Source organism: Pinus tabuliformis, chromosome 5_2, assembly GCF_031772625.1.
Source record: "Pinus tabuliformis cultivar Carrire ecotype Pingquan chromosome 5_2, CPIR1, whole genome shotgun sequence".
NCBI classification, from domain to species: domain Eukaryota; kingdom Viridiplantae; phylum Streptophyta; class Pinopsida; order Pinales; family Pinaceae; genus Pinus; species Pinus tabuliformis.
The window spans coordinates 335,782,187-335,795,864 of NC_142306.1; the positions used below are offsets into that span (position 1 = coordinate 335,782,187).

At 39.2% G+C, this 13,678-nt stretch overlaps 1 protein-coding gene across 1 annotated transcript in view; it reads right to left on the reverse strand.

Annotated features, from left to right (window-relative positions):
- Positions 1–304: 304 nt before the first annotated feature.
- LOC149158852 (negative regulator of systemic acquired resistance SNI1-like) overlaps positions 305–13,678 on the reverse strand; it is a 269,207-nt gene continuing 255,833 nt past the window's right edge. The window contains 1 exon segment of the mRNA XM_089436334.1: positions 305–723. Within this exon segment, the coding sequence (XP_089292460.1) occupies positions 660–723 (64 nt within the window). The 3' untranslated portion in view covers positions 305–659.

The window sequence follows — 13,678 nt, forward strand, 5'->3', positions numbered from 1 at the left end:
GATTAGAATCCTTCTGAAAAATATCTTAGAATTTAAATATATAAAAAGAAGAAAGTAAAATAAATCAATAAAAAAATGAAACTTCTGACTAAAGGTCCTTTAGTTGTTGAAACTTTTTACTATATGTACATCGCCTTCAACTCATACCAGTCGAAAGTAAAATAAATCAATAAAAAAAATGAAACTTCTGACTAAATGTCCTTTAGATGTTCAAACTTTTAACTATATGAACATCGCCTTCAACTCATACCAGTTCAAGAAAAGATGACTGTAGGCATGACAAAGAAATACGTTGAAACAAAGATAAAGATAAATCATAATATATATATTTTGTCAATGATTCCCCACACTCTTGAGATTAAAAAACAAACCAGTAAAATTATTCTCATGGAAATTTTTGTAATGAAAAAGTAAAATGTTAAAACCAATCCACATTTTGAGGAGACAGTAACAAAGATCACAGTTTACGAAAGGCATTTTCCCACAATGTTAATTGAATTGTTTCATTGAAACAAATAAATGCATCATAACCATGTCACCGTAGAATAAACATGGGGCATGGACGTTTTCAACTTTGTAAGCATTTCAGAAAGTATATACAAAATCCAGGATTCACATCCAGCTGTCACAAAGTTATAAAATATGAATTTAAATTAATTTCATGACAAAATTGTTGCTGCAGTGAATAATGCGTCTCTTCCTACTGCGACGAGTTCAAAATTCCTTCACATGAACAAGAATTTTGTTAGGAAAAATTTTGTCAAGAGTTTCCTTCTCTAATTAAATATGCCAACTGTCATATAAAGACAGCCTCTTCATTCACAGTCATCAATAAGGAAATGTGCATCATACGTCATTGCAATAAACATGTAAAATACAAATGTAGCCATGACTTACTAACATATTAGAGTTCTCGACCTGAATAACATAGCTAGTAGCTAGAAAGTGTTTATCATAAAAACAAGCAACGGATTATGATAAATAATTAAATTTACAAATATTAAGTGGCAGAGAGACTTGTGCAAGGTCACGTTTGAGATATCGCACCTATAAGAATAATAGTTGCAGGGCATACATGATAAGAATAGAAATACATGAGGAATTTGACAACCTCAGTGCAAAGGTGGATGATTTTTTCCTGCATTGAATCTTTTATAACTTATAGCCCTTGAGAAAATGCAAAATGTGCTTTTTATCCGAGATAATGCAGTTCTGTCTAAGCAACAACCAGGTAGTGAATGTTCTGAATCTTTGTGAAACTATGTTGTCTCAATCTCATATGGGCCGGGGAGAGACATGGCATTTGCAAATTATAGGTCATCCAGCACAGAGAAAAATAACACCATGGTCCCTTCAACTTGATCATATGCAGAATTCTGGTAATTATTGATATCTGCATAATCTCTCGCCAAAGCCTTCACTTTCAAGTGCTCTTTATTTCACCATAGATAGCAATCCAGAAGTGAACATTTGATTGCCAAGATAAAAAACTTATGCACGAGGACACAAAATTTGTTTCCTAAGAGAATTAAGAGCATGGTCTTTGCAAGTGGTGCTAGTGGACTTAACTATGATTATATACACCACATCTTGCAAATAAATGGACATTCACAAGTCAAATGCATTTGTTTCCAACTTACCCATGGGTCAAGAGTGATTGAAATAGTAAATAAACGTGCAATTTTGATATCCTACCCTGAAATTACGAAATGCCAATTTAAAAAATTGCAATTTTCAAAAGATTAGTGAAAGGGTAAACAGATTTACACATATATCTGATGTTGTAAGACAGTCTATGGGCCTATACTGCTCACACTTTTTGGGATTACAAGTCTTCCCATGGCACATTATACACTTTCAGTATGCTTCAAATTACAGATGGATGGACACATATATGGTTCAGTGTTGCAAGAAACGTCCCCCCCCGGATCAAAACCCCGATCCGCGATCTGTACGGATGCGTGGGGAAAGCGCTGTCCGAAACGCGTTTCGGGCTGATAAACACACTTCCTGGAAATTTCAGGAAGTGTGTGCCTGAAACGCGTTTCGGTTTTTCGAAACGCGTTTCGGACGGCACTTCGGCCGTACAAAGCATCAAGTTTCGGAGTACGAAGCGTACGGATCGCGAGCTTCCTCCATGTTTTTTTTTTGTATGAATTTTTTTAGCGATTCCAGGATGATGATGATCGTGTTGAGATGCCACCCCCATCTGGTCCCTTGGTTCCTAGGTTCCATGGTTCAACACCAACAGCAGGGTTTCATCTTCATCAGTTTCAGTGTCACAACTTCCACGGGCACCATCTTCTTCATTGCCACCACGTGGAGGCCCGCTGCCACGCTCTCTTCGTGGTGGAAGGAGGAGAGATTAATAGATATATTCACAATTTACTACTTTTGTCATAGATTAATCATTAGACTTGTAGGCTTGTGAATTTGAACCTTTTTGGCTTGGCGGTGACCAAGTGACCTATTTTGTAAACATTATTATTTGAATTTTGGACATGACAAAAGTTGACAGTTGCTCACTTGCTAGATAAATCATAATATGCTCTATGTTTTATGTTTTATAATATGCTTAAATGTTTTATGTTTTTATAATATGCTTAAAAATTTGATGTATGTTTGTAATTGCTAGAATATAGATGGTTGATGCTCAAATAATTAATCATTGATGTACATACTACATACTAGTAACTACAATGGAATCATGGATGCCATATCTATCTTGATTTATGCAAAAATATGCATGTTTTCATGTCTTCTACAACTAAATTGGTATTTGGGATGTTTGTTTTGAATATAAATGCAAAAAAAAAATATATATATATATATATATATATAGCAAACGCTTCGCTTCCTAGATTTTTGGAAAATGATGCTTCCGCATCCCCGCTTCCAAAAAACGTCCCCGTTTTGTCCCCGCTTCATGCAACATTGATATGGATAGATTCATCCTTACTTGTATATCTATCTACATATACACATGCGTGACACTATAGTATCAACTTCTCTCAAATGATGTGGAATTACGAGTCTTCCTGTGGCACATGATACACTTTCAGTGTGCCTAAAATTTCATATGGATGGACACATACATGGATAGATTCATCCTTATTTATATGTCTATCTACATATACACACACGTGACACACCATAGTACTGACTTCTCTCAAATGATGTGATATTCAGGCCCTAAACATCTATATCATCAAACATAGATCTCTTCCAGACATTCTGGAATTTGGCCCACAATATGCAACTCATACTCCACCAAATTCTCAACAATTAAAAGATTCCCAAGATTTGAATTTGGGGATCGCTAGTCTTGGATAAAAGATGTTAATGCCCGCTCTCTAGGTTAAAATGTTGTGGCTCATATATATTGTAAAGGTTTCACCTGTGCATTCTATATATATGATTATTACATGTTAGGAAAAAGTTTTTTGTTGAACAATTTGGTGGAGGGAATAAGCTTTCGAGCACATTGGCAGATGTGTGTATATTTACATTACATACACCCATATTTCTTGGGCATTTCTGGACTTGGGCTCTACAACTAGTTAGTCATTCCCTTTGGGCTTACAAATGCTCCAGCCACTTTATGCAACTAATCATCTTATATATTCGCATGATATCTTAAAAAAATTGTAGTGATGTAACTGGATGATATCACAATCTTTATCCATAACTTGGTAAAATCATATGCAGCATGTTCAAGTGGTCAACAATCTTTGACAATAACTCCAGTCAAGTTATAAACTTTATTGCATAACTAATTCTGGAGTACATGTTAAACCTAAAATTTTCAAAGTCCTCAAGAATTGACCCTTTCCTACAAGTGCTACAGATTTGAAAAGTTTCTCAGACCGAAGTTACCAAGAAATTGAAACAGTTACGAATCCACAAGATTTTTGAAAAGATAGGATCCGGATATGGTGGGGAAACGCCACATACAAAAAATACTATAATTTTTTTAATTTCAAAAACGCATATTCAAAGTTAAAAATTAAAACTATTCATGAATCACAACATTAGTACTGAAATCATTAGATAATTTGTAAATCTAAAGATTGAAATCATGATGCATCATTCTTTATACAACAAACATAATTTGTAAATACAAAATTGAGTCTCATCAATGATCATCCTATTGATATGATGATGTAGAGTAGATCTAACTACATGTTCAAAATTGGGTCAACATGCTCATCATTTGAATATTTCAACTCCACATGATCAACAAGTCATCTTCTTTGAAATTTGCCTTAAAATCTAAAAATCCCATCTAGTTACAATGGTAAATGAATATTGTACACTGCTTGAAAACATGCTATAGTCTTTCAAGGAAAGAGATTGGCCTCCCTCCTAGCTTGAAGGAAAGAGTGAGGTTGCAATCACATTGACAGTAATTGTAGATAGAACATGAAATAACAAAATGCAGAAGACAAGCCAAGACAAGAGAACACTAGATTTGGCAGATGCTAGGGAAAAACCCCAATGTGAAGAAAACCCTTTGATCAAAATTCTTCTTATTATTATATCAAATGTTCAGAGGAGAGAGAAAGTACAAAAGTCAAAGTTGACTTGCCAAATCTGCAGTCAAAACAGCCCTGTCAAATCTGCAGTCAAATTCAGCCCTAATCACAAGGTCAACACTAGTCAAAGTAGCAGCAAAATGTCCTTAAGGCAGCTTGGTCATACCTATTCAAACTCGGCCTGAACAGGAGGTCAAAGTCAGCCCAAAACAGTCCCAAAGTCAGCGGCCAAACTTGGTCAAACTCTGTCCTAAAGTATGTGGTCAACCTGCAAGTTATCTCTGCAGTCAAAGTACTCAAATCACCTTGGTTTCTGTGCCAAAGAGTGCAGCCTTCCCAAACAAAAAACTACCCAAAAGATCGAACTCAAAATCTGCCTGGAAATTCAAAGTCAATGCTGGTCAAACTACAGGAAAGACTGAAATTTTCGGCCCTGTAATTCTGTCTGAAATTCATCCTCCTTGCCACACGTGTGAAAGAAAGAATATGCCCAATAATTGTATGAACCAATGAGAGAAGGAGAGAAGAATTTGTGAGTGATGATAATGCCAAATCAGCTGAGAAGTCACTTATATTTATACAAGTCATTGAGGGTGAAGTGACATGTCTCTTGGACTTCATGAGCCTACATGATGATGTAGGCATGTATCCGACCTTGACAATTTACACGTGTAGGCATAAATTCAAAAACACGTTTCCGCTTGTCCAAATTTGATGATCTTTAGATCAATTTTGGTCCTCTCGATAAAAGGAATTCAATGCAATCATCATCTCCATCAAATGAGTTGTCTAAAGTGTAATTTTGCCCTAGTTCCCAATTTTAACACTCCCTCTCAACTAGGGAGAATTCCGCTTGCCAATCCATCTATTATCATCAATCATCATGCCATATTGACATCATATACCATCTTTGTATCTCATCTCTGCTCTACTAAACATTGATATAGATAATGAAGAAGGATCGATCGAGAGTGAGTCAGAAGACCTTACCACTCTCCACTGACAAAGTCAGTCCAGAGGTAGAACCTCAACCAGACTCGATCCCAGATCAAGTTGTTAAACACCATGCATCCTAGACATAGGGAGTACGGCAGTACACAATGCGTCCATCTATAGTGATATGGTCCCTATCCACTTTTCCCAACTCATTAGCCAGATGAGAGGATGTACGCTTGGGCATCAATAAGAGAAGGTGAACCACTCATCCTATTCATATGCCATAGGAGAAGGTGAACCACTCATCCTATGCATATGTCAATCTTAGGGGAAGGTGAATGACTCACCCTACACACGTGTCTTGTAGGGGAAGGTGAACCACTCACCCTATACACATGTCAACCATCATGGGGTACCACAGGGGAAGGTGAACCACTCACACTATGGTCGCTCATAGCTCCAAGAAATACCCCAAGCACCCAGGAGCTCATAGAGCTCAATGTCCAACTCAAGCGAAACCCTCATGGCAGGGTCTTTCCACGACTCCAAGTCTCTCTCGGAAGGCTAAGAATTTGACCTTTCCTAAGGGTTTCGTGAGGATGTCTGCAACTTGCTCGTCAATCCTGATGTGTTGGAGCCTTATTGCTTCCCATTGTACCATATCCCGAATAAAGTGGTTCCTGATATCAATGTGCCTGGAGCAGTCGTGGAACACGAGATTCTGTGAAAGGCAAATCCCACTCTAGTTGCCACAAAAGATCACGGCGGTATCCAGCACGTGCTCAAATAGCTCACTAAAGAGCTTCCTCAACCAAACAACCTCACAACAGGCCATACGAGCTGCAATGTATTTGGCCTTGGCGGTGCTTAGAGCAACCAATTTCTACTTCCTACTCATCTAAGAAATTGAAGCAAACCCCAATGAGAAGCAACATCCAGACGTGCTTTTACGATCCACCACACTACTAGCCTAGTTAGCATCAGTGTATCCATGTAGCCTCAAATTCTCGGCAGTGTATCTTAGTCCATAGTTGATTGTGCCATGAAGATATCGCAAGGGATTCTTAGCAATAATCAATGTATGTGATGAGGCTTGACCATAAATTGACTCAAAGTATTCACAGCTAAGCATATGTACGGATAGGATTTTACTAAGAACATCAGGGCCCCCACAAGTTGCCTATATTCAAAAGGGTTTGCCAATTCGGGACCAACAGAACTTCCACATAGCTTCTTGAAGTTGTTCCATCGGAGTAGACACAGACTTGCAATCCACCATCCCACATCTCTCAAGCAGCTTCACAATGTATTTTCCTTGATAAAGGAAAATCTCACTTGGATTTTGCCAAACCTCAAGGCCTAGGAAGTAGTGCATCAGACCCAAGCCCTTCATCTCGAACTCGGAAGCCAACTCCCTCTTGCATTGATAAATGAGAGGGTCTGCACCTGTCAGAAAGAGATCATTTTCATAAAGGACATGTTACCACTCAGACTAGTAGGGGTCCTAGGAGAGGATCCTAAAGGGACAACTACTAGGTCAAGGGAAACGATGGAGCAACAACCCACTGTCACCTCAGCTAAGGCTCTCTACTCTTTACAGACTTTCGCGGATGGGAGGAGACCTGGTAGTAAAAGGGAATCACTAGAAAGATGAACCAGTGAAGCGAAGATGAGTGATTCCATAGGCCTATTCACAAGAGAGACTCAATTGTATGGTTTGCTTGCTTGAGAAGAAAATTGTAAGGTTGTCTAAGAAGGGCCAAGGGAGTTTCAAGGGTTAGGGTTTGGGAATGAGACTTATCAAGGAGGAACCTACTCCTAGAAACCCTTGTGAAAACTTGGTTTCCAAATGGTCTTCGTAAAATTATCTCCCAAAACTTGTGTGACCACACAGGACCAAGTGCACCCAAAGTTAGGTCAAGTGGACCCAAAGTTAGGTCAAGTGGGTGGAGTTGATCAATCTGGGGTGAGCTTGACCCAATTTTGGGGGAGAAGGGGATCAGAGGAGAAATTTTCAGTGATTTCGATGCAATGATCCCTATGAGGTCACTAGCCAAGGGAAACCAAGGGCAAGAATTGATCTCAAAGCGAGGGCTTGGAATGTCTCAAGATCCCATTGTCGGAATTGCCTCAAATTTGGAGGGCTCCTAGAAGACACAACAGTGCAGTAAAGGGAAAGAGATTGAATTTTTTCCTGGGTGAGTTGTGAGAAATGTGCTGCCCTGGGTCACCTATGGAGGCTAGGCCTAGAAAGAAAGAGAGAAGGGTGAGAAAAATATGCTTTTAGGTTATCACCTATGGAGGATCAATGCCTAATCCTTTGGGAGAAATGGAGTCAAGGATGTTTCAATGCTTGGAATGAATTCACTTAGTCAAGGAGGCCTCTAGAATAATTTCGCATGGCAATTAGGGCATGGTACAATTGCTTCAAGGTATTTACACTTCGATATGCAATATATCACGACTTATAAAGATTAAATTTTGACAAAATATCTTTAGGAACTTTCACTCATTCATACATGGCCCGTGACATGATGCAACGCTATAAAAAGACAAATTTCCACAATTTCGCATAAGAAAAGCAGTAAATTTAGCCTAATATAGCAAAAACCCCAACAACATGCATGTGACATAAGAAAGTAACAAAATAGCATTAAAAGAGTACTTACATGTAAGAAAGAGTATATCCAATCATCATTATATGCCAATAGTGAAGCTCCAAGACAAAAATGAAGAGATCCAAACATCAAAATTCATCCATTCATCCAATTTCGTCCTCCAAAAAGAATAGCGAAAATCTCACAAGAGAGAATGATCCAATCCAAGTGATGATGATCAAAATGATTCATCACACTTGTATTTATACACTTCCTAATGAATTTGATTTAGCTAATTAGGCCTAATTTAGCCCCTCAAATAAAATAATGTGCATAATAACAAAACTTTTGGTGACAAGCCCACCAAATAGCTCAATAATGTAAAGATAAGCCTCTCAAGAGGGTTGAATGATCAACAAAGTGAGTCGTTGGGCCTTTGAGGAGGCCTGATGAAGTCCAAGGGGTGCCATAATGAAGAAATGGACTCCAAACCAATGTTGCACGAAGAAGGGACGAAATGGGGATGTTTTTTGGAAGCGGGGACGCGAAAGCGTCATTTTCCAAAAATCTAGAAAGCGAAGCGTCTACGGAAGCGTCTGCTATATATATATATATATATATATATATATATATATATATATATATTGCATTTATACTCAAAACAAACATCCCAAATACCAAATTAGTTGTAGAAGACATGAAAACATGCATATTTTTGCATAAATCAAGATAGATATGGCATCCATGATTCCATTGTAGTTACTAGTATGTACATCAACCATCTATATTCTAGCAATTACAAACATACATCAAATTTTTAAGCATATTATAAAACATAAAACATTTAAGCATATTATAAAACATAAAACATAGAGCATATTATGATTTATCTAGCAAGTGAGCAACTGTCAACATTTGTCATGTCCAAAATTCAAATAATAATGTTTACAAAATATGTCACTTGGTCACCGCCAAGACAAAAAAGGTTCAAATTCACAAGCCTACAAGTCTAATGATTAATCTATGACAAAAGTAGTAAATTGTGAATATATCTACTAATCTCTCCTCCTTCCACCACGAAGAGAACATGGCGGCGGGCCTCCACGTGGTGGCAATGAAGAAGATGTTGCCTGTGGAAGTTGTGGCAGTGGCACTGAAACTGATGAAGACGAACCCCCTGCTATTGGTGTTGAACCATGGAACCTAGGAACCAAGGGACCAGATGGGGGTGGCATCTCAACACGATCATCATCCTCCTGGAATCGCTCAAAAAATTCATGCAAAAAAAAAACACTAGTTAACAAAAAAATAAAAAACATGAATTAGAGAAATGCTTTGTAAGGAAAATTCATACTAGAATGAACATACCTGGATAAGAGCATCGTCTAATTGCTCTAATCGCAACACACCATCCTCCAAATTGGGCTCCTCTCGATTCTTGTCCCAAATCAACAGGCCTTTATTAGTCTTTGCATCTTCACAGTAATGGGACAACAATCGCAAGTTGTAATGAACATAAACCAAGCTCTTTGCCCAGCCTAAACTCAACCTGCTCCTTTTAACACTGTGGATGAAAGAATAAGAGCTCCAACACCTCTCTGCAGAACAAGTGTTTACCACCTGTGATAGCACCCGCAATGCCAAAGTTTGTAGAAGTGGAGTAGCCCCTCCATGCATGTTCCACCACTCCAGAGAAGAAAAAGTCTCTCGATCTCTAATTGCATGCATGCTCCCAAATGGACCAGTGTTAAGCGTATAGTTTCTCAACTGTCTCCGTACCATCGCAGCCTCCTCCTCATCAGGGATTAATTTACTAAATGCAGTCATATTTCTTTTGTGAACCGCTTGATCTTGGTGTGGTTTTCCCCTGCTTCCCCACCGCCACCCCCCCAGGTGCTGGTGTTGAAAGCCATGATGGATGATAGTATTTAGGTGTCAAAACATATGCTAATGCATGCAATGGAACATTTAGCATTTCCCATCGGTTTTCCACCTCTGCACGAATATAATTGTACAAGGTGATATCTCTAGGCTCAACAATGTCTTTAATCTGCCCCAACATGCTATCCATTTTCTCATACACCTCCCCAATTATTGGTCGATTTGAATCTCCAAACTTGATCATGTAATAAATTGGTTTGGTGAATTGCAAAACATATTTAACCTGTGACCAAAAGTACATGTCAAGAATAGTGTCCTTGGCTGCATTAGCACCATCTCTGTCAGTGTTAATTTCATCCCATGTTTCAGCACACACCAAATTAGTTAAAGCTTGTCTCACCTTCACTAGCCGCCTAAAGGTGAGGTAATAACTGGCAAATCTTGTCTTTGCAAGTTTAAGCAACTGCAACTTGGAGTAAGTGCCATAGAAGTAGTTTACCCTTGTATGCCCTGTGATGAATTTAATGAGTTACTTCCCTCTCCTGTAAAGCTCAGTAATCCACCCACATTCTTTATGCTTCACAATATCATGCATCAAAAGGTTCAATGTGTGAACCAGGCACCCAGACCAAAAGATGTGTGGATGAGCATGCTCAATAATTTTTCCTGTTGCCTTACAATTTGCTGCATTATCTGTGATCACTTGAACCACATTATTCGGACCAACATCTCTGATTGATTGCAATAGGAGATCTACAATGTTTTGTGCAGATGCACTGATGGAGGAGTCATGACATGTAATAAATATTGCACCACTAGAAGAAACACCAAGAACATTTATCAAATGTTGGTTTCTAATATTTGTCCACCCATCTGATACAATGGATAACCCAGAATCTACCCACTCATTTGTAAAATGTGTCAAAGCTCTTTGAACCTTAGATTTTTCTCTTTCTAATAACATTATTCTAGTTTTCTCATAGTTGGGGGCCTTGTATCCTTTTGGGGCTTCATTGATGGCCTTTACCATTTCATGCCAATAGGGAGAGCGTAGCACATTGAATGGTACACCACAAGCACAAAGAAAATGGACTATCTTTCCATCCACATCATCCCTCCCAGCAACATTAAGGAAATCCCCTATTGTTCTTCTACCTCCAGAACTTCCAAAAGTACCATGAGGAGATGAGCTATCAAATCTAGAGGTTGCACTTGATTCAGAATGAGTTTTTTTCCTTCATGACAACCATGACGGCACAAAATTTTGTAGCTTCCACCACCCTTTCCCCCTTCAAGTTTAGTCACATAGTTCCACAAGGGTGTTAATGCAGCTTTCCCCTCTAGTGTTTCAGTTTCCCCTTCAGGTTCAACATCATCCCCTTCCTCTTCAAACCCTTCCTCCTCATCATACATTGGGTCACTCATATTGGGACCACTGTCCTCTTATGCTTCTTCCCTTCTATTCCTACTCCTCCTTGCCACCATTAAAACCAAAAGTAGAATAAATATGATACATGGAAGCCAAAAGAACACCATCTTGGAATATGGATATAGATGGTGGACAACCTGCAAGTAAAGTAGCAAGTAGAAACAATGGGAAAGAGTAGGAGAGGGAGGAGAAAAATTAAAAATTAAAAAAAAAAAAAATAAGTGAGTTCGGGGTTTGCACTTACCTCTTTAGTTCTTGTAGATGAAGTCCTCCAAGCTCCTGCTCCAAGCTCCTCCTCCTTCACTCCTCCAAGCTCTCCTCTCTTCTCCTCTCTTCTCTTCTCTTCTCCACTCCTCTCCTCTTCTCCAACTCTCATAAACTCAAAGTGAGTAAATGAGGGATGAATGGGGGCTTTATTCCCTTCATTCCTCACCCTAACCCAAGGTGGACCCACCTCCAACAAGCAAACTCAACAAAAATTAAAAAAAAAACAGATTTTTTTAGGCCGTGCGTCACACTTTTCCGAAGCGCGTACAGAATCATACGGGAACCGTATGATTTGACCTCCGAAGCACTGCGCTTCGTACGGCCAAAGCGTCGTACGAAACATGCTTCGGAGATTCTGAAACGCATTTCGGAGGGACGCTTCTGGAATTTCTAGGAAGTGTCATTATCAATGTGAAACGCGTTTCGGGAGGCGCTTCCTGGATGCATCCATACGGACCGTGCTTCGGGGGTTAGATCCGAGGGGGGACGTTTCCTGCAACATTGCTCCAAACATAGTGCACAAGGGGTTGGGTCCTTGTTATCCAATCAAGAACCTATGGTGCTCACAAGTGGGTGTGGGGGCACAAAGACATCCTCATGAGTCTCCAAATGGATCAAATATGTCTATAGACCATCTGTAAGGGATGGAGTAATGACATAAGCCCTCCCTTTGCAATGAGAGGCATCTTGGAACATCTGCCAAGTGTATGGTGCAACTGTGGAGTCGATTGGGCATGGTGGACCAGGTGCATCATCCTCATCCAAAAGGTGGAACACGAGCAATCAATGAACGTTGTTGGGGATCCATGAAGTAATATCTGTTATAGTGGAGGCTGATGGCTCTCAACGCTCACCCTACAAGTGTCAATGTGGCCCTCTGGAGGGCTAGGACCCTGTATAGGGAGACAAATCCCTAAATGAAGGCCCACCTGCAATCCTGCATAAGATCCAATGCATCCCCTTTCCCTCCAATACAACAAATCATTAGAATAATCAAGCAATAATGCTTACAAACCATGGGATCAATGGGGCACTTCATGGTGGCATGCCCTTCCATAGTGGGCTTCACCATGTACAAGTGTCTCCAAGCTCAAAAGGGGGCTAACCAAGGACCCTATTAGGTGGTTTCAACCTCTAAAGGGGGTGGCATGTCCATAGTACATCCTTTAAGAGGTAGGTGACAAATGATATAACAGTGTTGAAAATATCGGTATCGGCAAAATATCGGCGAGGGTCCAGAAAATATCTTATCGGCAATATCGGCGAACATATCGGCAAAATATCGGCAAATATTGGCAAGCATAAAAAATAATTTTTTCAAATTTTAAAATATAGCCGATATTTTGCCGATATTTTCAAAATATCGCGATATTTTGCCGATATTTTCCGATATTTGCCGATATTTTGAAAATATCGCGATATTTTCTCGGCGATATATCGTTTTGTCGAAAATATCGCGATATTTCCGAATATCGCCGATATATCGCCGATATTATCAACAGTGTGATATAATAATTGAATGGAGTGGAAATCTGGGGAATCATTCAAACCACATTGTCAGACCAGGAGGTAACTCCTCAAATCAGAACTCATATTATTCATTTAGGTTGTTCATTATTATATACAAGAGGGAGTGACTATTCGGTTCATCTCCCAATGACTCTCTATCTTCTCTATTATTTATTTACATTAATTACAGCTGTACACCCAATCCCTCTGATTAGGTGTCAACATTCCCCCCCTTAATCTGAAGGGATGTTGGTGAGTCCAAGCATCGTTCTGAATCTTTCAAGCTTTTCTCTTCCAAGTGCTTTGGTGAAGATGTCTGCAATTTTCTCATTAGTGGAACAATGGCGGAGATGGATTGTTTTGGCCTCAACATGATGTCGAATCAGATGATATTTAGTATTGATGTGCTTTGTTCGATCATGGAACTTTGGGTTCTTGGCCAACTTTATTGCAGAGGTATTTTCAATCATGAGTGGAGTCGATTGTATTTGTTTTACCTGCAAATATTTAAGAATTTTCCTGAG